This window comes from Lineus longissimus, chromosome 1 (assembly GCF_910592395.1).
Source record: "Lineus longissimus chromosome 1, tnLinLong1.2, whole genome shotgun sequence".
Taxonomy (NCBI): domain Eukaryota; kingdom Metazoa; phylum Nemertea; class Pilidiophora; order Heteronemertea; family Lineidae; genus Lineus; species Lineus longissimus.
In genome coordinates this window covers 12,599,221-12,625,744 of record NC_088308.1, presented here as the reverse complement: position 1 = coordinate 12,625,744, position 26,524 = coordinate 12,599,221, and the positions used below count along the sequence as shown (strand labels likewise).

At 40.6% G+C, this 26,524-nt stretch overlaps 1 protein-coding gene across 5 annotated transcripts in view; it reads right to left on the bottom strand.

The window, feature by feature from the left end:
* The window catches only part of LOC135488430 (multidrug resistance-associated protein 1-like), a 312,354-nt gene that overhangs the window by 188,637 nt on the left and 97,193 nt on the right, over window positions 1-26,524 (bottom strand). For all 5 annotated transcript variants that reach the window (XR_010446979.1, XM_064773049.1, XM_064773066.1 and 2 more), the window contains 7 exons: window positions 23,156-23,410; window positions 22,718-22,783; window positions 22,156-22,293; window positions 15,845-15,991; window positions 14,271-14,355; window positions 13,144-13,210; window positions 10,712-10,838 (listed from right to left, as the gene is read on the bottom strand). Coding sequence is in view for 4 of the 5 variants with exons in the window: in XM_064773049.1 (XP_064629119.1) it covers window positions 10,712-10,838; window positions 13,144-13,210; window positions 14,271-14,355; window positions 15,845-15,991; window positions 22,156-22,293; window positions 22,718-22,783; window positions 23,156-23,410 (885 nt within the window). In the remaining variant the exon portion in view is untranslated. The remainder of the gene's footprint in view (window positions 1-10,711; window positions 10,839-13,143; window positions 13,211-14,270; window positions 14,356-15,844; window positions 15,992-22,155; window positions 22,294-22,717; window positions 22,784-23,155; window positions 23,411-26,524) is intronic.

The window sequence follows — 26,524 nt, the reverse complement described above, 5'->3', positions numbered from 1 at the left end:
CAGACGCTTACATGGAATGAGATGTCAACTGTTTTCAGCGAAGTGGAAAGCCTGGTTAACTCAAGACCGATTGGATACGGAAGCGATGATGCCAATGATTTCTGTCCACTCACTCCTAACCATCTGCTGATAGGACGAGCTTCAACAAAAATTCCACAAGGGCCGTTTGTAGAATCGAAAAATCTGCACAAACGCTTCGAGTTTGTGCAAGCTCTCGCCACGAAGTTTTGGAAGCGATTTGTCAAGGAGTACCTCTCTACTCTCATGCGCCGTGCCAAATGGCAGAATGCTAAACGTCATGTTACGGTTGGGGACGTGGTTCTCTTGACAGATCAGAACATTCCACGGGGAAAGTGGGATGTTGCTCAGATAATCGAAGTATAACCCGGAGATGACAATATTGTCCGAAACGTAGAGGTCAGAACCAACTCTGGTGAAAAGAAATGCAGTGGTCAGAAGTGCTGTGTGATCTTGGAAATGGACTCCGCATAGTTATTATCAATACAATGTATCTTATTATCGTTGGCCCCGGAGGGTTGTGCTGAACTGTTTCGCGTGCAAATTCGGGTTTGACGCGCCATCATATTGCGCCTCCGCAGCTTCAGCAGCGCACGTCATCCGTGACGCTCACCTTAACAGTGCACGTCATCCGCAGCAGCACGTTTCGGAGGTGTTTATTTTAATTCATCCATCATCAGAGAAACACCGTATTTTCAATTTCTTCAGTTTCCGAAACAATTACAAGTCGTAAACCTTCAGGTACGTTAATCATAGAATATAATATTATGTATAGATCGGATTGCATGTAAATTTATTTCTATTCATTGGCTATTTAGTGTATTATGTAAGATTAATGTTCGATCATTTTATTGACTGACTGTTCTGTATATTTCAGAATGCAATGTTACCTAATAGTGTAAATAAATACGCATTAGAAGAACGACGCATCTTGTTTCGTACGTCCAAATTCCCATTCGCCACAGCATGGATGAGAACTTTGTGCTGGATCCTAAACTTCACGGGCAACCAATGTAGGTCGATCAGTATAGGTGTTATGTGGTCAAACTTTTTAGTACGAGTGATCAAACGTGCCGAGGCATTTTGAACTTTCTGTAGGGATTGCACCAGTTGACCTGAGACACCATCAAGAAGAGCGTTGCAGTAGTCAAGTCTAGATGTTACCAGACCATTGACAAGTGACTTGGTTGCATCAGCAGGCAAATAACTCCTCAATCTACCAATATTCCGGAGGTGAGAGAAGCAGGAACGAGCAACAGAGTTAGCCTGCCTCTCCATGGTGAGGTGCTGGTCAAAGATAACTCCCAGGTTGCGAACTGCTGTGCACGGTTCAGTGATGCAACCATCAACAGAAAATGAGATGTGATCAATGGCCTGGGCCGGTATTCATAAACGTTCCTAAGTTAGGACCCCTAAACTACGAGCGTACCACTCAGCTAGGTGTAACACCTATGTCGGTATTCATAAAGGACCTTAAGTCTTAGACTTGGCTCAGCGTAAGACCTAAAGTTAGGCCTAACGAATAAACTTTTTCTGCGCCGTTGCTAGGGTTTGCAATCACATTTCTTGCGGTTTATGTGGTTATGGCAGGGGTTCATTGCATGGAGAACGTTTCCATATAAGGCAATGCCCATTACTCACATCTGTTATAAGTCGCTAGTAAAGGCCCGATGCAATCAGTTTGCTTGAATCATGGCAGGGAACAAATCGGGACGGAAGAAAAACTTCACTGATGATGAGAAATTTCGTTTGTGTGACGAATATGAAAAGTTATTTTGTGTTTTGACGTCGAAATTTAGTTCCACAGTTTCAAATAGGAAGAAACATGATGCGAGGTTAAATATCACCGATGCAATGAACAAAAGGAATCCCTTCTGTGTAAGAAGTGAGAAAGATTTCCAGAAGAAATGGCAGAATATATGCTCTACTATGAAAGATGAATATCGAGTCTATAGGAAGGAACTCGCAAAGACAGGTAAGAATGGGCGCCAATCACTGTTTATGTACAATAGGCCTATTTGAAAATACTTGTTTCTCATCAGCGCACGTGCCGTTTTTTTAGGTGCCGTGTGGTTTGTAACCATTTTCTTCTATAGCCTAAGCCTGGGTTTACATAGAGCTACACAGTATACGGACACGCAGGTGAACAAAGGCCCCACAGTGGGGTTCATGACCATAAAACTTTTGTTAACCAGCGTATCAGTATACCGTGTAGCTCAATGAAAACCAAGCCTTAAAGATATGCATCCTTACTCTATACGTTGTATTGTAACAAACTAATATCCCTTTTGTAGGAGGTGGTCCAGCACCAGTGGAGCCGAAATTTCGCAGAAAGTGGCTGCAATACTGGGAGAAAACGATCCGACTGTACATGATATAGAAGGTGGTATTGACAGTTCCATGAAAGATGCACGATGTTCCAACCAGGCCAAGTCACATGCTGCAACTTTGACACAGGATGAGCCTTCAACATCGGCTATTCCCATTAGTCTAACAAGGTATTAATCACAATTTATGAATGAGATTGGAACTGACAAGCTTTTTATTAATACCAATTTAGACAGTAATTAACATTTCAATGTGGCATGAAAAGAGAAGCTACAATAGTGCATCTCATTAACACAAATTTGTATTTGTTTTCCAGTCCATCCACAAATAATGAAGCTGTGGTGCGTTTCACGACAACGCGGCGTCTCAATCCACCTGCAGCATTGCCGTTCAAGCTATGCCCGCCATTGCCTGAGGAAACTGAAAAGAGTGAGAAACGTAAATGTGATGACGCTGCTGCAGAAGTTACAGAGATGCACAAGGATCTTTTGGCTCTCGAGAAGACTAGAGTCACATTAGAGATTGAAAAGCTGCAAATGGAAAAGAACAAGCTATCGTTAGAAATAGAGGTTCTTCAATTAAAGAAGCAAAAGTTAGGTTATGGACAATTCATGCCTACCACCTATGGAAGTAATCAAGTACATGCACCACATTCAGACTACAATTTCACAAATATTTGAATATTTGTAACTTCGTGCAATTGTTGAAATACAGTCATGATTAACATTATAATTGTTCACATCATTTATTTCACTTACATTTATCTGAAGTGGGTATTGACTATTTGATCTCTTCTTCCAGCCCCATTGATCCTGTCTGGCAAAACAATCACGTTTGCTGGGTCGACTAATGGTTGTGGGCGGTGTTCAATTGGATCTTCATCAAAATCTGGTAAAGCTCTGTCTTTTGCAAGATTGTGGAGAATGGCGCAGACAGCAATGATTTCGCAACATTTCTGTGGTGTGTGCCTCAACATCCCATGTAAGCAATGGAATCGTCTTTTCCATTGGCCGATTCCTCTTTCAACCAAGCACCTTGTTTTCTTGTGGGCTCTGTTGTACCTCCGTTGCTGTGGCGTATTTGGATTAAGAAATGGCGTCATCAGCCATGGTCGCACGGGATATCCACTATCGCCTAAAAGCAGTTCCTCGCCATTTCGTTCCTCAAATATAGTTGCAAGGCCACTTTCTCTTAGAATAACGGAATCATGTGTACTTCCTGGCCATCTTGCAACTACATTGATAAATCTGTATCTTGCATCCATCACTACTTGGTTGTTTATTGACGTATAGTTCTTCCGGTTGACATATCGCCACTCGTGTTGGGTGGGGCCCAAAATCCACACGTGCGTTCCGTCTACTAGGCCAATAACTCCGGGAAAATTGGCAATCTCATGGAACTCATCAACCATATTGGGAATATCTTGATTCCTTGGAAATTGCACGACTCTTGGCAGTAAAGGGAGCAAAGCGGCTGTAACTTGGGTAACTACACGGCTCATAGTTGGCTGTGAGACGTGTACTGTGTCGCCTACAGTCAACTGGAACGATCCGGTAGCATAAAAGCGTAAAGTGCTAAAACCTTCAATTCCCTTGGCAATGCGTGGTTTCGTAGGGTGATGGGATCGAGTTCATCTCCGACAACATCTATCAATTCCAAAATCGTTTGACGGTCAAATTGGTAACGCTGGTACAACTCAACATCGTCATATTCATCCAGTGGATGCAGACGGTCTCTAAATACCCTTTCGCGACAAATCGCACGCACTCCAACTAACTGTTCTCGTAACAAAAGAAATGCTGCCATTCCTCTTGGCTGTCTTGTCCAAAATGGATGGAAAATATAGTTTATGGCGAACGGACTTCGACTTAAGACACCCTTGGGGGTGTCTTAAAGTTAAGTGCAAAATTGGGTGTAACGAACCACTTTGGTAGCATATTGAATACGACTTGTTCGTAACACCTAACTTATGGGGTACTTAGGCGTTACACCTAGACATAAGTACGTTTATGAATACCGGCCCTGGCCTCCACGCAGGGTGAACAGCATCACTTCTGTCTTATCACCGTTTTGTTTTAGAAAGTTTGAGCTCATCCAATTGCTGATGGCTTTAAGGCATGTCTCGAGGTTTTGGACAGCTTTACTTTGAACCACCAGATCTTTTTTGGGAAAGAAAATGTAGAGCTGTGTATCATCAGCGTACATATGGTAGTCCAGGCAATGCATCTGAATAAGAGTACCCAGGGGTTTAGTGTACATCGTGTATAACTTCGGTCCAAGAACCGACCCCTGAGGAACGCCATATTTGAGCTTGCTGCTGTCAGTTGCTCGCGTAACAGGATCATCGATATTTTCCCCCCGATTCTGTCGGAAGTCGTGCAACTTCAAATGACAAATGCGAAAGTTCTCTGCTGGCTCTATCTGACTTTCGAATCGTTGCCAAATCACCTCAGGCTTTTTACTGTCTTCATCCGACAGGTCCCACCTATTATAGCATTTGAGTCCTTCTTCCCCTATAGCCAGGAGTATGTGGGCAACTGCAGTTTCGCCTGTGATCTTTTTGATTCGGAAATACAGTTCACACCTCTACCTGAACAACTTGAACGTTTCAGCCACATCGCCTGCTCCCCAATCTAGTTTGGGCATTTTGTCCGCCATGTTTGTTTCTCGACTTCCGAAACTGCGTCGGCTGTGTCGTGCTTCAAACGGCCATTTCTCACTATTTGCAGGGCATATCAGTTTTACAGTCTCTTTATTCTTTTCTTACCATGACTGCGTTTTTTTCCGCTGCCACCGTGTAAGAGTCGGTGGTTAATATATTGGACAAATCGGATGTCTTTCATAGAGCTTTATTATCAGCGACCGGCATAAGAATAAAAACATGGCTGAACCCCTTACATAATACAATCCCATGATCCCGTGCTGTATGTGCAGCGCGGCGGTAAAATTCAATTCATTCCAAACCTTCATCCAACCATTGGCAATTCCAACATCGAAAATCATTGCATTCCATGAGAGCGTCCTCCTTTTGAATGCCTGGAAACAGATTTTAAGATGGCGGCCCTGGCGACCATCTTGGATAGTTGATGGCACCCATTATCGAAAGGAACATTTGTCTCACCATTGGCAATCCCTATAGTGAAAATCATTGCAATCCATGAAAGTGTTCTCCTTTAAATGCCCAGAAACATATTTCAAGATGGCTGCCCTGGCAGGCATATTGGATAACTGATGAAAAAAAATTGGAAAAGCATTAAACACGTTCAGAAAAAGAGTTTTCTAATGAACCAACAAAAGAAAGAACACACTGCAATAAAAATCCCAATGGTCCTTTAAACAAATCACAAGAATCTAATCAAGACATCTCACCGGGTCTATTGAGCGTTTGATCGATATACATTGATTCCATTCAAATAATCGCTTCACACTTATCAAAATGGCTGTTGTGTCTACATGCAGCTTCAGGTGCACATAACATAACTGCGCAACTGTGACGTTGCTCGGCAAACTCGCAGAGTGCCAAATTAAAAATTTTCAGACACTGGAATTGATCAATTGCCGCCATCTTGGATATCAGCATCCTGAGATTCAGGTGTTTGATGATTCTATGTCATACACTGCGTCATCAGTTCAGACTGTAAGTCTTATTCAGGCCAAATTAGCAACACTTTCTCTCATGAAACATTTTATTTTATCAATAAATAACAAATTATGATCTTTATAAATAAAAGCTTATACTTTCTGTTCGGTTTTGTGGTGATTTTTTTGAGAAATGTAAATGCAGCGTAGGACAGCAATCATTTTGCGGGCTTACTGGTGATGCGATAGCCTCTTTGCAAATCAAAAAATACCATCGCAAAGCGAGCATAACCCCTCAGCCTATTAAGGTTGAAGGTGAGATAATGGTGAAGTTGGCTTAGTGGAGTGGCTAGTTTGCATATGGAAATTAAAATTGTGGAAACATATTTTGACGATGAGAGCGTGGCGGCCATATTGAATTTCGAATCGCGCTGATTTTCGAAAGGAACCTTCCCCTTACAAAACTACATTAGGCCTACACCCACTAAAAATTGATTCCATCCTCCAAGCCGTTCTCCACAAAAACCGATTTCAAGCACGTTGCCCTGGTGACCATATTGAGAATAAAAACGAGCCTGTTTTCGAAAGGAACCTTCCTCTAGTCACCCCCAATGTACATACCAACAAGAGGCCCAAGGGCCTGGCGCTCAGCTGGATGACCTAATAACATAGGACTGAGGGTGTAAAGTAGTAAATATCGGCTTTATACTACTGTTTGAAGGTCAAGAGAACACGTTATACCACTAAAATTTCCAATGCAGAGCTGCCAGCTGGATGAAATATGATTGAACTAATCAGCCATGGTATGTAAATATTACAGGAGGCAACGGAATATATCCCTAGTTCAGTATGTTGTATCGGTAGCTTTACAGAAAAGAAGTGTCAGAGAGGATGAGACTTCTCCATGGACAACTGCGGTATGTCCAGGCTGGGTTGTACAGCACAAGGATACAAAATGCTGTCTGTAATTGAGAGGTATCCTGATTTAACAGAGGTCATAATAAATAGAAATGACCAGTTTGGGACTAACACCACTGTCTTTTTTTTAATAAGGTAAGGTTACAGGAGTCAACAAAATTAATTTTATTGAGAGAAATTGACCTGTCCTGCAGGTGGTTGGAATTTACAATACAAGGGGTCATGACATTGTGCTCTACTGCGTATCTCTAGTGAGTCGATCTATCCTTGGCGCAGACAGGTTCAAATTGGCTACATCTTGAATAGATTGAATTGCGATGAAAATCTAATGCAATAAAGGAGCAATATCGAAGAGACAAATTAATCAAACCAATTGTCCACAGACTCAGACCCTGAAATGGCGTGATGTATGCGTGCATATAAAAGTATATCAATTGGTCCGATAGAGATGATGAGGCAATGCCAATATGCCTTGTTCCTTAGTCAGCAATATGACCCTTTTTATACGGAGAAGAAGGAGAACCCAGATCGGCCTTCACATGTCGGCTTCCAAATGGCTCGAACCAACTGTACTATCACTACTATAAATTTAAAATGCGTGCTCCTCCTACATGTAGCAATGTCACGGTCAAAAAGGCACTTAGTCGACAGGCAAGCTAGAAGTTCAGCACCGTGAGGAGCTCCTTGGTAAGGCCATGTCAGGTTCCGCACGCCTCTTCATATCCATCAAGTATTGAAAATGAAAGCTGTGGTGAGCACATAAAAAGACCATGGTCACCTTAATTTGAAAATCCCTTCATTTCATAATCAAGGGCTACCTCTGACTAAAACAGCACCCATAAACAATTGACCACCAATTTGACCCCAGCTCCTAACTGCGGGAAAACCCAAGTCCAGCAACCAAAAGTACCAAAAATACATTTTTGTTTACATTTGAACTGCACACATGCAAGGCACACATGCGTTTGTTTACAATTTCATTTCCCGCGAAATCTAGAAAATCAGGTGACCTGCAATCGTGGATTGAAAATAACATTAACCTGGGTTCAGCAGGTCAGCAGGTATACCGGCTGTTCCAATCATCCCCCTACAGCCAGCTGTTCAAAAGGTAATGTTATTCACCCCACAGGGAGTGCAGGTAATTGATTAAGCCCCTGCATAACATAACACTATAACAGTGATGGCTTGGCTTCTGTGGTAAGGAGAATTGACAGTTTTTTTACGGGAGTAACATTATTGTGTTGCTTTAAACGTCTACTTTTTACTCATGTAATAATCGTAGTACTAATAATAACTTCAACTTATTTTCCGGTTATGATAACACAACACGCATCTTTATGATCATGATCTTTTTCAAACTAACTGAATGACCTAATCGCCTTGGACGCACAACCACATATCAATCCGCCCCGACGATCAACAACAAAGTTTTCGTGCTTTTAGCTGTCAACATCAATGGCTATAATATACTCCTGCAGAATAGTAGAATTAATAGAACTAATTTCCGAAGTTTCCAATAGTTTGAACACAAATCAGAACATCACCCATCAGCTGGACTCAGATCTGCATAAATTACGATAAATAATGAGGTCGTCGCTTCAATTTCGCAAAGAAAGTTGACTCCATTCGAAGGTTGTTTTGACCAAATTCCGTTGAACTCATCGTTATGAGGGCATTTGAACACATTCTCGTTGATCTTTTCTATAAACGTGTGAAGTTTCGTACCAAAATACATTTCCGTAAAGGCTTAAATAAGAAAATTTGTCACTTGCAAATCATCGCTCCGGTAGAAATAAAAAGGTCGCCGCCATTTTCTTGATGATAGTTCTCCAGGTAATCTCGGCGGGAAATTTAAAGCGGGGTCATCCGGGGTCAAACAACAGTTTTGCTCACTACCGCCAACTGGTGACATAAATCGACATTAATCTATTTTATATCAAAACTTCTGTATCATGAAGACCTTTTCAACTTTATTTCAAGCTTTTATCTGCTGGAATAGAGCGTCCAAAAATTGTTTTTTCATTTACGCATTTTGCCCCCTGGGGAGCTGAATTTGAGTCGAATCGCCCAAATTTTTTTCCGTAAGCAACATTTTCTGCGGTGTTTATAAGCAAGACTAGATTTGAAGTGCCTCGGTTGTATGATTACAAAATGCCCAACTTTGTCTACAGATGGCTGGATGGATGGAAGGATGGATGGAAGGACGGACACCAATTGAATAGCTATTTGACTAGCTCCGCTGACTTTGTCAGCTGAGCTAAAAATGAATTGATCCGACCACTTCCTCTAGTCACCCCCAATGTACATACCAAAAATTGAATTGATTGTCAAAGCCGTTCTCCTAGAAATCGACGGAAACCAAGTAGCAGACGCCCGCCCGGACGGACGGTGCACGTGATGACAATACCCCTCTAGCCCATTTGGGCTGAGGGGTAAAAATTATTTCCTTTTCTATATCCCTGGCACTGCTTTTCAAGATGGTTGCAACTTCCTAGTACTAGAGGCATTGTTAGGAACAAAACCAGCCCCCCTAGTGTCAAGATTGGCTGCTCTGGATGCACAAGTGTTGCCTCGAACCGCGAAATTCAAACAGCTGGCAATGTGCCAACTTACATTTTTTGCCCAATACCACCAACTGGTGATACAAATCAAAACAAATCAATTTTGTATCAAAACCTCAATATTATGCAGACCCCTTCAACTTTATTTCAAAATTCTATCAGATGGAATAAAGCAACAATATTTTTCCCCCTGGTGGGCTGAATTGTAGTCAAATCACGCTGAATTTTCTGTCAGCAACATATTTTGGGCTGTTCTTCCCAACAGCCAGATTTGAAGTGCGACAAAATGCCCAATTTGTCAATGGATGGATGGAAGGAAGGACGGACACCACTCGAATATCTATTTGACTATCTCTGAGCTAATAAGCTGCAAACATCCCAATGTCCCTCTGTGTACAAGTTTTTGAAACAAATTCGGAGCTATTATTTAAAATAGAGTCAAAGAGTGAAGAGGGAGGGTAACAATCTGGTACAGGGGACCCAAAAAAGGTAACCCTAATTCGATTCAAAAGTTTGTGCACAATGACTCCAGTCTGTGCACATATGACTTGCACATAAATTTGCAAGTCTGGGAATCAGTTAGTCTTGTGGTATGCCCTTTCATAGAAAGTCGTCAAATGTTGATAATGCCTTTGACCACCTTCATAAATGAAAATTGTCAATAACACAAATGCAATCTTTGACAGGCTGTGCCTTTTTAATGGGTGCTATTGCTCTTATTTCAGGTTTTTCAAATGCTTGGACTTCTCTTCTTTGACATGCTGCACTGAAAACCCTATAGATCAAATCTGAGCTGTACTGCATCAGGTGTAAAATTTCATCTCATGTGCTTGAAGTGAAGTTCTTATCAATTGTGATCCATTCAAAAACATCAGGTGAAATTGAATACACTCGATTGAGATGGCTCATATTTTGATCTTTGGGGTTTGTCAATGCAGACTCTCTTATAACACAGCCTGCAAACAATAGAAAATCTGACAGAGCAATGACAGCCATCCAATGGCATGGCCTGTCAAGCTTTCCACTTTTGTTATCGACAATTTGCAAAAGCCCTCCTGGACTAATTCACCCTTTTTCTTCAAAATTACATTCCACAAAGACAAGAGTCCCAGGCTGGACATTTTATGTGAAAGTCAGACAAAGGCTAGAGTCAATGTTCAAAAAATTTGGAGTTGGAGTTCCAAAATGATTGTGAATTGTAAGGACACATTATTCATGGGTTGCATTTTTTGCGGTCACCATGTACTCTGAAGGCAGGTAGGAAATGTTGTTTTGATATCCAGTAGGATAATACATTTAATTCTTACCCTTATTTGGACTGTCCCATGGTCTTTGATCATCTCTCCAAGTAATGCAGAAACAAGAGAAGATTTTCCTGATCCAACTTGCCCAACCACAGCAAGCAAGCTACCAGTAGGTACTTTCAAATTGACACTGAAAATATTACAATCAGTTCTTTATTTCCTTAACAAATGAGGGGAAACATCATGGAAATGGTCAGTAGATTTCTCCTAGATTTCTGGATTTTTTTTGTATGATATTTGGAATTCACAAAACACCGTGGTACTTGTTACGTACAGGACAGAATTTGTGCATTATTGTGCTATTACACATTTCACCTCAGGATCATCACCTGGACCCCCGCAGATTAATAGGACCACATGCACATATGAGAAAAAGACAGAAATGGAGCACTTCTGTAGAAAATACTGCTTTTTGACGGTGCACCATGAATTCTTTTCTTTACAGGGACATAGACCTTAATTTTAGAGTGTGTGGGGGCAGATGGGACGGTCACAAGAATAAAATGAAAAGGCCAGGGGCCATTGTGCTCACCGCATGGATACTTAGTAGACAATTCATGCTGGTTAAGAAATGTGCTCTAGTATATAGCCAAATGAAAATGTTATGCCATTTAATCTCTGCGACCTTGAAAAGGAGGTCAATCAAAAACCCATATGACATATTATACCCTATGGTGGTTAGATGCACCGATGATATCAGATCGGTGGCAATCAGGCAAATAGTTTTAAAAGCAATAATCACATTTTTAAGGTTTTCAGATTTGCCTCCCTGGTGGCCAAGGAGTGAATCAGTCCCTAAGATCACTTCAGTGCCTGAGATCACCTGACTACAGGGTACCGTACATGTGTACTAAATATGAGATCAATGGCCACTGCAATTAACAAGCATACCATAGTTAAAGTGATAGTCAGCAATCCGACTTTGTTTAATTTTCAAGATGTCAAGAAATGTCCCATAGTTACACTCAAACCACCAATTTACACCATTTGACCTCTGCGACCTTGAAAATTAGGTCAAATCACAAACCTGTAAGATATGTGATGTATTCTTGCTAGGAGAACCTACCATGAAAATTCTATTGACGAGCACGTCACTTACCATTGTGTCAGAGGTCACCGGTCCTGTTTAAAAAGTTTCAAGTTTGTATACAGCTCAAGTGGTTAAGAAATGTGCCATTTAATGTGCTGTTTAGACGCTTTCCAAAAAGACCGCATAAGACTGCATTCCGATCCGATCCGATCGAAACCCATTCCAGACCATATGTGGTCTCATTTTAATGTACCTGTTTAGACGCTCAACAACAATGAGGACCGATGTGGACTAATTTCTTTTGGTTCCACCAATAATCCGCAGGATGTCGCGGTGGCAGGGCTACAATGCGGTATTTAGACTTAAGTCTTTTGATCTTGTCTTTCACGGCCTTCTCTTCGAAATTTCTATCTTCTTGAAGAGCATTTAACTGTCTAGCAATATCACCATAAACATCGTTCTTATGGTAGCTGCTGTCTAGCTTCCGCTGAATGCATTGATCGCTCCAAATATGTATGAGATCGAAAACAATCGTGTCCCTGAACTTATACTTCACCATATTGGAATAATGAAAATAAGCCAAGAGAAAATACTATAAAACTGACAATCCAAACGACGTTAATTCCGGCGAAAATACACCTGTTTATAATGAAACTAAGCATTGCCGAAGTACCAAATCCAATACGCATGCGTGTAGGTAAAAAGAATAAGTCCATATGAGACCGCATTAGGCCCGATCCCGTTTAGACGACCAAATTTCATCTGGATGCATCCAGATTAGCCCCGATGGAACCAGCAAAAGAGGTGGACCACTTGAAGACCATATGGGACCAGATGAGACCCGATCGGTTTGCGTTTACACCAGGGAAATTTAGACCGCTTTCGGATTCGATTGGATCTCATCGGGCCTTTTTTTCTGTGGTCTAAACGGCCCAACTGTTTTTGAAACAGGATAGAGATGACGACGGACGATGACGGAAACAGCGATATTGTATAGACTCCCCTATGGTGAGCCAAAAAGGACACCAATTTCACCTTAGAACTGTATATTCAGACAAGACAGTTCATTTTTCATGAAGATTCACCTGGCACATGAAAAGACACTAACATCACCATCCTGGTTACACAACAAACTGAGCCTAATGGATCCGAGCCAGACCGGCCAACCACAAAAATTTCCAACTGGTGTATTTCGAATTCTGCTCATTTCGTACGTTGGCATTCTCATGATTTCTACCAATATCCAAAGTCTACTTAAAATGCACTTTTTCTCTGCAAAATCCAGCAGATAAGGAGTTTTATGTTCATTAACGATGGTCAAAAAGTGTATTAATACTGCAAAAGTGTACTTGACAGTAACTATATACTGGGTTTCCACCACTATATGCTATTTTAAAGTACCTACTTTTTCAGCACAGCACTTTCATCTGTTGACCACTTGAATGTGCCATTTTGAATTGATATTGGATCACCTGAAATGAGAAAATGGCTTATATTTATACAAAGATTTAAACTCGCTTAAAACCACTAACATTGTTGTTCCCTAAATAATTCAAAATGAACAGCTATTTAGTTCAAACTACCTTAACATATTATCTCCATTATGGCTACATTACCAGTAGAAAAAGGACCCATTTCTCAGTAATTGGTAACCAACTTAGTCCCCAAAAATTGTCTAAAGAGCAAACAATGAACCAAATTAGGAATCACATGCTATGTTCTTGACCCAACATTTACCCTTCCTTGTCAGACGATTCTGATCAGTACTTCAATATTCTACACCGCAACATACATGTAGGGTGCTTTGAGAGACATGTATACAGTAGAACCTCTCTATTAAAGACACACTCGGGACTGACAAGTGCTGTCCTTTATAGAGAGGTGTCCCGATTAGAGAGGTCAAATTGAATGGAGACAAGCAAATTGGGACCACAACAAGTGTCCTTAATAGAGAGGTTATCCTTAATAGAGAGGTGTCCACTGAGGGAGGTTCCACTGTATATTCATCTCTTCATCCCGATATCACAATTAATTTAGTTATAAACGATACAATGTACAATATTAGCTCACGAAAAAAAGGCAATGCTCAGGGTTCCCACAGGCATACACCATGAATAGCAACTCCCGTTTTTCTGTCGGAAAACTCTCAGAATCTGCATCGTTCTCGAAATCACTCGAAAATCACTCGAAGTGCTTCGCGGTCATTAAACCATCTCTCTGAAATCTCACGGAATTCGACCTGGCCTTGGCGAGCCATGCTGGGCAAGAACTCGAAAAGTTTGGAAGAAAATTGAAACAGTTAATTCCATTGTGTTTGCTGGTCTATTCCCATGCAATATTCAAGGTATAGGTAATTTGAACCTGCCTGCGCTACAGGTATGATGAGAGTGAAATCTCTAGCAGTTCTAAAGTTATAGCACGCACGATGCACAATAGGCACATATCATAATACGGCCGTCTTGCAACAGGTGAATGAAAACCCCACAAGCCAAACCACCTGTAGATCTTCCAACAAAAACAAGACTTTCTTACCGGCACCAGTTTTATATATCACATTTTGCTCATCGATGTCATCACTTTTCAAGAATGTTGTCAATCGCTTGATGGAAACACGTGCCTGAAAAAGATCAGAGGGTTGTGAATGTCCTCGCAGCATAACTAATTTGACCCAGGGTCTATTTACTCGAAAGACTCATTATGTACCATACATTTTAACAACGGGTCATCAGATTTCAAGAGTTCATTTTCCTTTGCCCAAGAAGGAGCGATATTGGAAACTGGGTGGGTATGAGGGCCCCTAGAATATCTAAATGCCATGCGGTTTTCGGGACATTTCATTGACTAAACTTGGAAGCAATCAGGTTATTGGTCAACACTGGGACTAGTTGATAACTGTTTTCATTCTGTAATGTAGACCGAAGTCCCATGCCAGGATTCAGGTATAGGCAATGGATTATGAAGATCAAATTTGTCAAAGTAAACTGCTGAAGTGTGAACAGTTAATTTTTTGTATGAGCCACCTATTCATGAATTACACAAATTGTGCACTCGTGAATTGAATTTAAGGAATTGAACCCGAGGCGGAGGACCTTGGTTGAGTTACCAAGACACTCGAGGGTAGAGCTAAAATACAGTCCAAACCCGAGCCGAGAGTGTCTTGGTAACTCAACCAAGGTCCGAAGCCGAGGGTTCAATTTCTATTCTAAAATACCTCAAACTTAAAAAGATAGGCCACGAAAATAACTTGAATATGTGCGAATTTGGCAAATTCCATCCATCGCCGGCCCGGAGCGCCGGTAGCACCATTGTTTACATTATGTTATGGCAACGTTACAGAAAATGAGACATGTACATTTTGTACAGCGCGCATAGGAAGTCCGCATCGGCTCGCTCAAGCGATGCTAAAATCCGCGCAAATGGGCTATTTGGAGCATTTTTCTCGGCAAATATGTGTAGTGCTCATTAAAAAACTTAGGGTGGTTGATGCTTCTTTGGCTGATTTGTGTTTGAAGCAGTGTTTTGAGAGCCTCAAACTTCTGAAGTGAGCTGAAATTCCATTGACGTGACGTGTGCATGGTTTCCACATTTTAGTGCAACCCGCGGGAACTTTGGTAGAGCATCTTGGTTGCGTGTCCAAAACACTCCACTCTCAGAACGAGGCTTATGCATTTTCCATTTAAAAGTTGACTTTACGGTACCAAGGTATTTTAGAATCAATAACAATTTGTGTTTGAAAATCAATTGTATCTGTAAAGAAATTGCCAGGGGCCATTCAGCTCACCAGATCGATCTTTGGTTGAGAAATGTGATATATTATATTCTAACTGACAATTGATAATTTATGGTCATCAGATGCAGCCATTGGTGGCTATTAGGACAGAAGTTAAGGTAAAAAAGCACTTTTTAGGCTTTTGGACATGGTCCTATGGTGACAAGTTGCGAATCAGACCAGACTGAATTTTGATCCCTGATATAACCCGACATTGGCAAAGATCTGTGGTGAATTTGAGTTCACCAGTAATGTGCCATAGTAACCAGCAAATGACCAATTCATGCCACTTGCCCTCTGTGACCATGAAAAGAAGTTGGTGAGCACCAGCACTTACCATTACAAGAAAAGAGATCATCATGGGTAATACTGTCATAGGGAAACGTAGAATGTTCAGAAGAGACATAGAAACAAAAGCTCTCTCGGCTGTCAGTGTGTTCCCAGGCGACATTGCGATATAGGTACCAAAACAAGCAACAATAATCTGCAAGAAAAATGAGATGCAATCATATTATCTGTATACCAAGGTCATCAATATTTTTCAATAAGATATTCTCAACAGTTCTGAATTCAACCAGAAATGCGACATTTGATTTACAGCAAATTTGATGTATAGCACAGTGATGACATCAATTGTGAAATACGTGATGTGCACATATGTTGGCATGGTATTGAATAGTACAGATAGAATTAATGTGCATTTCCTAATACTGAGAATGAAAGGAAAAGAGTAGAAGAGGGCACTTTGTGAAATGTAGTTTTATTTAAACAAAATAGTTCAATGCCAGTTACATAACAGTTGGCCTCTGTCAACTGAAGTGTGCAATTTTATTCTGTGACTATAGAGAGATATTGTATTTAAATTCTTTATGTAGGTGCATGAATGATCGAAATCAGTCAACCGGGGCGAAAAACCAGCACTCTATATGACTTGGGAACAAGGGAGAAGGTCCCAAGGCCTACGATTACACGATCATCCTCGGCATCGCCCAACTCCACTCACGCAGCCTGCCCTAAAGCCAAGGCATATTCAAGCGTTACTGACTACTGTTTAGGCTAGGCCCTGCAGACACGTCATCATTTATTCAGCCTTTTCTTAGTTTCAAGGATTGGTTGGTGTAGAAATCAATAATTCCAAAAGGTCAAATAGGCCAAAAGTAAGTTCAATTCGATCACCTTTCAAAATTGTCATCGACACAATCGAAGGTAAAAATAAAAAGAGAGCGACATTTCCGAAAATAGATACCCGACATGTCCAATATTCGAATGCACATGTAATGTACACGGTGCGTGGAAATTCCAAATGGAAAAATGTGGCTTTAAACTCTAAACAAACAGTTCCTTTTTCAAGTGATGGCTCTCACAACATTGTCAATTACTCTTGCCGATCTACCGTCGTTGTGCGTATATCCATCCTTCACCGCCGATAAACTCGCCCCAGATCGGCCGTCAGAAGGGCTGTTACTTTATCGGTAGTCTCCCTACATTCCCTTCCTTTCCCACGCGTCCATTCTGCGACAACAGTAACAATACACTCACTGGTGGTTGTCGCACGAGACACGCACTGAAAGCCATCATAATGGAAGACCAGGTGTTCAATGAGTAACGGTTCAGGGATGCTGACCTGACCCAAATGCACTGTGAATGTTGTGTAGAAGAAGGGTAACCTGATCCTAAGGTAGGCACTATCAATTCAGGCCGTCATTCAATTACTTTGTTCATGTGTGTGCGTCTGACAGATTTCCTGCCCTACTGTGTCGGCGGTGAAATGAGGAGACTTTAGGATTTACATTCACTGCCGGTAAGTCGGCATGCAATGATTAGATTGCCACTAAATTTACAGTTACATTACCAGTAGCTTGGACCAGTTCCCCCAAATTTCCATTTCCTGTGGAAATGTCATTTTATTAGTTCATATCTACCTTGGTCAGACTTTTGCACATGTGCTCTTTATCGGGCACACCTGAGGAAAGGTTTATCTACTTTTAAAAAGAACAAGAGGCTCAAGGGCCTGGTGCTCAGCTGGATGACCTAATAACACAGCACTGAGGGTGTAAAGTAGTAAATATCGGCTTTATACTACTGTTTGAAGGTCAAGAGAACACGTTATACCACTAAAATTTCCAATGCAGAGCTGCCAGCTGGATGAAATACGATTGAACTAATCATCCATGGTATGTAAATATTACAGGAGGCAACGGAAGATATCCCTAGTTCAGTATGTTGTATCGGTAGCTTTACAGACAAGAAGTGTCAGAGAGGATGTGACTTTTCCATGGACAACTGTAGTATGTCCAGGCTGGGTTGCACAGCACAAGGATACAAAATGCTGTCTGTAATTGAGAGGTATCCTGATTTAACAGAGGTCAAAATAAATAGAAATGACCAGTTTGGGACTAACACCACTGTCTTTTTTTTTTAGTAAGGTAGAGATTACAGGAGTCAACAAAATTAATTTTATTGAGAGAAATTGACCTGTCCTGCAGGTGATTGGAATTTACAAAGGGTCGTTTTTCATGACATTGTGCTCTACTGCTTATCCCTAGTGAGTCAAAAGGAACCCATCTATTTTTTATTTATACCAGCGATGACGTCATTTCTGGTGATTCCCTATGTTGTCCAATGAGCGCTTTTTAAAGTGTGCCATTTGGCATGCATTAACATGCAATGTATTTTATCAGCGCTGCCAATTGCCGAACAGAACGCCGTAGCTCCGTCAATTTTGAATCAATTTTTATGGGAGTAACATCATTGTGTTGCTTGGAATGTCTACTTTTTACTCATGTAAGAATCGTAGTACTAAAAACTAAAATGCAAACAGAATCATGCCGATTCACTGCACATACTGTGGGAATTCTCCAAAATAATTCGCAAACAGAGCGTGCACTTCTAATATTGTTTTCAAGGAATTGTCACGCGGCCAAATTTTCAAGAACTGATTTCTGAAAGTAGTCCCTAAAGACCTTATGACTACCCACGGAAAGGAACTAGTGATAATATCGCCTACTTGACTTCTTTTTAGCAGAAAATTGGTTACCGTGTTGCAAAATCAATCTTCCATCTTTAGACTGGTCACAGTGGGTATGCTGAAATATAGCTTGGTTCCTTGGCCAATTCCATGCACAGAATACAACTGTGCAACTATACGTCATAGCCCGGGCTTTTGAATCGTCAAAAATTCAGTTAAATGTGCCTGCAGCGCCAACTGGCGGTGAAAACTAAACTAATTCCATTAAAAGTGATAATGAAAAATTATCAAAAAATATTCGGGCAGATGTGAAAACAATATTTCCTCTGTGGATCGAGGTATAAAGGAATGAAGTTCAAACTTCCCGATGACCTCATTTGCTTAATGTAGGTCGGATCACGCTGATTTTTGGTTTCGGAGTTCATCTTGGGTTACGCCTAATTTAGCAGCATCAACGAAGTGCCTAGGCCTTGCGGTTACAAAATGCCCAAAAGTGACAAGGAAGGAAGGACAGACACCATTCCCTTAGTAATATTACCAGCTTTGCTGACTTTGTCAGCTGAGCTAAAAATACATAGCTTGTTCTTCGTGGTAGCCGCCATTAATCAGTACTTATTACTCGAGCGCAAGAGTAAGCCCCGTTTCTGTGTGGATGCGAGGCGGGCAGTCTGACATGGGTAGGTAAAGAGTCTTTCAAATAAAGAGTCAGGCAAATAGAGACAGTATAGCTTCAACATTAAAGCAACCGCCCGTTTCGGAAGACGTGCGTTGGGACAGAGCTCTTTCGATTTACATGGTTTGGTATACCTAAGCCAATTTCGCGCAATTGGACTTAGAACAATTCTTCGATCAGCTAAACATGGCAGTTACAAACATTCCATTTTCAAGCAAATGCCTAAAGTCTTCAAAGTCACTGATCTCTATAGAACTATTTAGATCCAATGTCAAAGATGACATTTATATGAAAAGCGATATGTTTCGCTTTTTTTTTTCAACAGTTTTGAGGAGAAGTGATAGCAATGGTTTGAAAATAATTTTCAAAAAGCGTTTTCTACTCCAGATCATCACGTGTTTTTGTAGTTAGCAGTTTAGTATGTTGTCGGTGCTTAATGGACCATCTTAGGGTATCACATAGTTCCATCTAATCGGATATTCATATCTTATTAATTTTGACCGACTACAACTAGTTTTATAGCAAGTTTAATATCGCATCGAGGTAAAACGAAAAAAACGTGAACAAATGCAAAACTTTTCCTTTTTTTGTGGTGGGTGTGCAAAACACTGCGACTTGCTCGAAGCGGGGGTACGCTAACTGATCAGCAAAGCCGCGGTGCTTCATCAAATGATGAGAACCAGGCGAGATCGACAAAAATGCTTTACTTTTATAGCTCTAAAATCATTATTCTTCAGTCAATTTTAAATTTCAAAAGAGCGTTTTGTGATAGATATATTTGCTGGCAAACTGTCTCGTTCCCAAAAGTGATGCTGCACAATATTTCATCTTTTATTTCTTTTGTGGGGAGGAAATATTCCCGAGATACACAAACTGAACTGCTAATCCCTCATAATCCCTAGGCAATCTTGATAAAATGGACCCACCAAATGGGCTAAAATGGGGTGTCCTTACAGAAAAATCATCAAGGGCAGAGAAACATAATGCAACCTTTCTAAATCCTAAGGGCCCTATTCCAACCACTGTGTGATGTTACAACTGGTTGTTCGGCATACCAAAGTTATAGGGAGAGACAAGTCGAGGGGAGAGGGGAGGGGGGAGGGATTGTACAGTTTTTGAACGTAACGTTCTTTATTTATTTCTTAGAACATTTATTGCATTATGATAATTCGCAGACTGCATCATGCATGTCTTTACCTTTTATGACATATTTCATAATTATTTTCCAACTGGTTTATTGGTTTCATATATTTTTGTATTACTGTTGTACGTTGTACTGTTGACCAAATTTTAGACGGCATAAATTCAATAAAAGACTCAAGTAAAACATGGTAATAATGGTTTTATCTAGTATGTACGTGATTCCTCTTCATTGCCAAATCATAATCTTTATGTCTTCGCAATTGACAAACAGTTTGAAATCCATAGAAAAATACACTACCTAACTACAAGCATACTCATAGCTGGCGTCTGGAAAGCACCCATCACTACGAGTTTACTCGTAGATAGCAGTCAACGTGTTAATGGCGGCTATCATGCCTATTCTCTATACTGGATTTTTTAATTTATGTTTCCGTAGCATCCTCCATAGCTGGTCTCGTCCCTCCCTCAGAACCCCCCTCCCCCCAAAATACATCGAAAAGACGAAATCAAACACACACAAAGGCGAATTGGTCATTCTTCACAGCTGCACGGTGATAACTGATGACGTTATGGGGATTCTCCCTTGTAGTGGGTGATTCAAATAACATACGGAATTAGCCGTAAGTGCCCGTTTTCAGCTTTATAAAAGGTACGCGTTCTCCGTAGGTGCCCCCATATGGGTTAACAATGATTTCGGCAGAAATCGGGAGGATGACTCAACATTTTATCAGCGATCTTCTCGCAACAATTATGCATGTCATGCATGTCATGGCACATGTGGCATCTTGCATATGCGCGATATACAGGGAGACAATGCCACCCTGCATCGTGATTGGTCAATATGCTGGACTAAATATTCTGTTGACCAATAACATTTGAGAATTTTATCCACTCCGACATCGCATTCACAGTGCTGCGCTGTTTTGTCCTCCAGCAAATCCATCATGGGATTCACCCCATGCTAAGGAAACAAGTAAACAGCATTTGGAAAATACAACATGCACAATCACTTTATTTCATCAACATGTTTCATCGTAATAAAAATACAGAACCGGCAAATATCATCGTTTTATGAAACATTTCACGCACTGTAGTAGCGGGTTCCCGCACTGTAGGGAGTATAATAATTTCAAAAGCAGAAACAGAATTGGTACCTAGAGGAAATCTGCAAATGAGAACAGACACACGAGAAATGTATGTATCGTCATGATGTCACGGCCACGTGGCTATATTTAGAATATCGATTGTAAACACTAAATTTTTCACCCAAAATCGCCCAAATCTCACCAAACGACTTTAAATATTGAATTCATTTTTGAATGTAGACCTGGATATTCATGTGAGCCTAGACATCAGTGATTTTTTGGATGGAGGCATTTGGAGCCGTTTGGTTGATCTTGTGGGCAAACTGAAAAATTGGGATGAAGAAAGAAAGCAAGCGGATTCAAGATGTCCAGCACACAGTGTGCTGGACATAACGATGTTCATTTGGCAGCAGAATTGATTACATCTCAAAGTGCGTAAACTTTTAGGGCACCTCCCCCAGCCTAACTCTGCCACGCCAACAGAATTCAACTTACCGTTCTACTTTGGTGGCATTTCTGGATTACTTCATCACACCCAAATCACCCCCACTTGCAACACCACTGAAACATGATAGCAATGAAGCGACGTACCAGATTGCAACAACCAGCCCCGCCATACCATAGCATTATAAAATCAAATGGGTGACTGCTTATTTTATTATTATCATTACTAGCAATGCGGCAAGCGTGGGAATACTGAACCTGATGATGATTTTAGCCAAATGCAAGCCTTGTTTGGCAAGAACACATATTTGAAATATTTCAAAAAATTTCCATACCGCAAATGGGCAACAAGTCCAAGAGAAATTGATGACGGCATTTCCCCATGCTATCTTTTTGATGTTGTCAAGTTCTTGCTCTCTAATCCTGTTAACCTTTTCCTGAAAAGATGCCTCCCATGTGTACAGCTTAAGTACCTGAGGACAGAAACAAAGTAGAAGTTAATAACAACCTTGCTGACTTTTGAATAACTCAACACATCCAGAACTGTAAAGGAAGAAATGTCCTCAGCAGCACTATCGATCTTGACACCTTGAATACGCCTGGAAATCACAAGGTCCCATTTTTTAATGCACCACCTCCGAAAAAACCCCTAGACATTTCAAAAGTTGCACATTTGAAATCTGTCTGAGCACTAACCAAACACCCAGTTGAAAAATGACAGCTAGCCAAAGGAAACTTGGCTTCCTGCTCAAAAGCAGTCCATACGATATCACCAAACTTAAATGGTCAAAGAGAAATTGGTATTAGACCACCACGCCCATCTCAGACGCTACCCAGTATCAGGTTGCATGATTTATCTGACGAAAATATATAGATCGACCAAAAAGTATTTCTTACCTTTATCCCACTTAACACTTGTGTCATTAACTTGATGCGACTATCTTTGAGTTCCATTTGTTTTTGCTGTAATGGTAAGGGTTTATGAAGTTAATAAGTTGATTCTCATCAGCACCTACCATGACAATTGAGGTCATGGCAAACCATTTGATATAAATAAATACTACAGCAGCAAAGGAAATTATTCACAGCAGGCTGACAATCAAGAGGTCATGGGCTTGACCGAAAAGTATTGCTGCTGTTACCTCTCCAAATCCTTGAGGGAACATCTCATGGTTGGAGAGCATGTCACCAACTACACTTAAGTGTAAATAGCATCACTTCCACAACAGCATCTCCAGCTCATCTGCATAGGGTTTTTTGCCGGCTTGTAAATGTTTTTGAGGCAATATCTTGAACCTTTTGATTTGCAAGAAAAGGATTATGTGCTACGTTCACCTGGTATTTTTCAACCCAACTTGCTAGACAACCATTAAATGGTAGTAAAAGCACCATGACTCCAAGACCGGCAAGGATAGCCACTCCAAGTTCATTCCAAAGCAACCACAGGGCTATAATGATCTGGAAGGGTGATGACCAAGCTATCCATGACCATATGGTAGCATCCTCTATTCTCTCAACATCCACAGACATCAGGTTAACAATCTCTCCCACAGAAGTCCCTTTCTCGGCTTCAGGGCTAACAGTTAAACCCTAAAACATAAAAGAAAACACACAACTTCTGTAATAGCAGAAAGATGCTCCCCATCACAATACCACTCTGCCTTCTCAAGCTGATGGGTAAAAGGTGTATAAGGCTGGCATATGCATCAACATTTATCCTTTACAATAGTCCTTAACCCCTAAGTTCCTGGGGGCATTTTTGGGTCTTTCAAAAGAGAAATTTCAAAAAAAATAGAAGAGGTAGCTTCATAAATTAAACTGTACTGTATTCATCTATCCTCCTGCTTTTAGTAGAACTAGAGGCCTGGCGGCCTGAATAGCTATGCTGGCGGAATTTAATAGCAAGGAATGAGATGAATGACAAGAAAATGTAGCAAGTAGTATATGCGAGTACCAGAATGTAGGTTTATGGTAGATAGGGAGATGTGGACAGACTAGATAGAATCAAGCTTAGACAAATGAGGCCAAATTCATGAAGGGCGTTCAGCTTAAAACAGCGTTTAACTACAGAATAGACAGATTCAGGTCCTTCATGTAAATCTTCACAGAATATGAATTGGCCCTATAACTAATCAGGGAGAAGTTACACACGTCTAATGAATTTGGCCCCTAGGGTGGATGACAGTTGTGAAGGTTTTATTTGAACTGCAGTGAATGAAGTAGTTGAGGGGTTCTTTTGTCACATCCGCTCTTCAATACCTTCAGTGCCTTTGCTCCAACTGTGTTTAAGCACGCCAGTGCCAAACTGCTCTTTCAATACCTTTAGTTTGATACCATTAACGCGACTGCCTTCCTCCAACAGTGTTTAGTGAGTCATAAAAGTATATCAGGGTAAACCTACTTTTAAACACTTTTAGTTTGATATCAAACACGGATGACACCTTTCGCTGTAACCGTCCCCAAGTAGGTCAGTTGGTAATGAAAATGGGTTAGCACAAACCTACTGTTCATTATCTTTATTTCGATACCAAACACGACTACTTTAGCTATAACAGTCTTAAAGAGGGCAGAAGGTCATAAAAGTATGTCAGTGCAAATCTCTCCTTCATTACCTTTTTGTTTAGATTAGTTCCTGTGACACTGCCCTATTCCCTCCCATAAGGCTACAATGCAGTCTCTAGATTGTGACATGAGGCATGATGCCATCTCTAACATCACCCTCTCTACTCTCATATCAATCAGGCTACAATGCGGTATCTTACTTGATTGTGACATGAGGCATGATGCCGTCTCTTTCATCACCCGCTTCTCTTATATCAATCAGGCTACAACGAAGTCTTACTTGATTGTAACATCAGGCATGATAACGTCTCATACATCACGCTCTTCTCTTATATCGATCAGTTTTATTTTTTAATATTATAATAAATAAAAATTCAGAGATGCCTATTCAATTTCAAGGCTTCTTTATTCAATCAACTTGTATAATACAGTAAAACAAGACCAAAACGTGAACGACAAATCAGCTAAGATACAGTGTCTTCTTCCCCAATCCTGTCAATCTCAAGGCTGACTGGTTGATTGGTTTCGTTTCACCAGTTCCACAGCATGCACAGCAACACCACTTTGCCAGTTGAGACGACCGGAATGACTCGTAGATTATAGACTGCATCAACCTGTAAACATGAGAAAAAATATCACTTTGTAAAAAAACACCATCAAAATAAGATATTTATTATCAACATTCCCGATTATGTTACAAAAACAATGAGTAGTCTGTGTTGATACGCGAAAACTGTGAGAGGATATACAACCCTGTATGGCTTGTTGTTCATGTTAGTGGTAAGGTAAAACATAAATGTACAAAAAAATATCAAAACTTTTGTGAAAAACTAGTGAACTGGTGGGGGGGGGGATAAAATAAAGTTAAATTTGAAAAGTTCACCCTTATTTACTAACGTTCACCTTGGTAGAGTTTGGACACATGACTTGCAATGCATACTTTACATCCCTGCACATATGTTGCAGTGTATTGCATTTGTTCATGTACCGGTATCGGGTATGTAACTGTGATGTATGGTAAATAATGTAGGCCCAGTTCATGCAGCTCCCCACGGTTTTCCGTATCAGCATAGACTGAGATGGAATGGCAGTTTTATTGTTCGTTGAAAATACCTCGCAATTCCAGCATACTACTTCGTCGCTATTAATTGTGTACTCTGACCAGTGTCACTATCAAAGGTGTACGATATCATTGTTATTTTGACAAGAAACATGAGAAAACGTCAGCTTCTTGTGAAGCGGTTCGCCATGTTTGTTCATCTAGCGTTCGGCTTTGTTTTGATTACGTCGATGATGTTTATAAATACAAAGACGCTATTCTTATAATAAAGTTTTGTCTGGATTTCAAAGTCATTCCCCTGTAGTTGTTATATTATGTGTAATAGATAATTGTGAAGTATTACGATTATTTCATTCTGATGATTGGGAAGAATTTTTTGCAACACCGTTTTGTGTATAAAATGTACTATGGCGTTCATGTGTGTTTTGATCTTCGACTTCGACTCAATGACTGAGCAAATTTAACGAGACAGAAAGCCAAAAACGGTAACACTTCCCATGTAAACAAGCTACGGGAGTCATTCTATACTATGACATTTCAAATAACAGTTGTCATGGCCAATTGTAACGAGCAAATCAAGAGAAAATACAGAGAAAACTCACCCTGGTTTTCTGTCAAAACGTCCATCGTAGGTAGATGAACTGAGCACATGAATCTGGGTTTCTCTACGTGTCTTTTATCGGCAATATTAATAAGAATTAGACAAAATCACCCCACAAAACATAGAGAATCAAAATATAGGGAAATACCACTTTCTAACTGCTCGTTATGAAAAATTTAGATTGGAACTATGTTTTGAAGTGAACGTACACACTCTATATACATTCGCAAAATGGCCATCACTTTATCAGCCTCGGCTGCAATGCCTTAGGACAATGCCTTATCTGTAGCGCGTTCAGTACATTACAGAGACAGGTAGGATCAAGGTCGTTTTGCCACTTTTGACCAGACGACAATTTCAAGCTTAAAATCTTCCAATTACCGCCAATTACGGGGCGTTTAGTCATTCTGCTGTGAATTGCTATAATCCTATCGAAACAAGAGTTCAAAATATTGGTATCCCTGCACATTTTCTGGCCCAG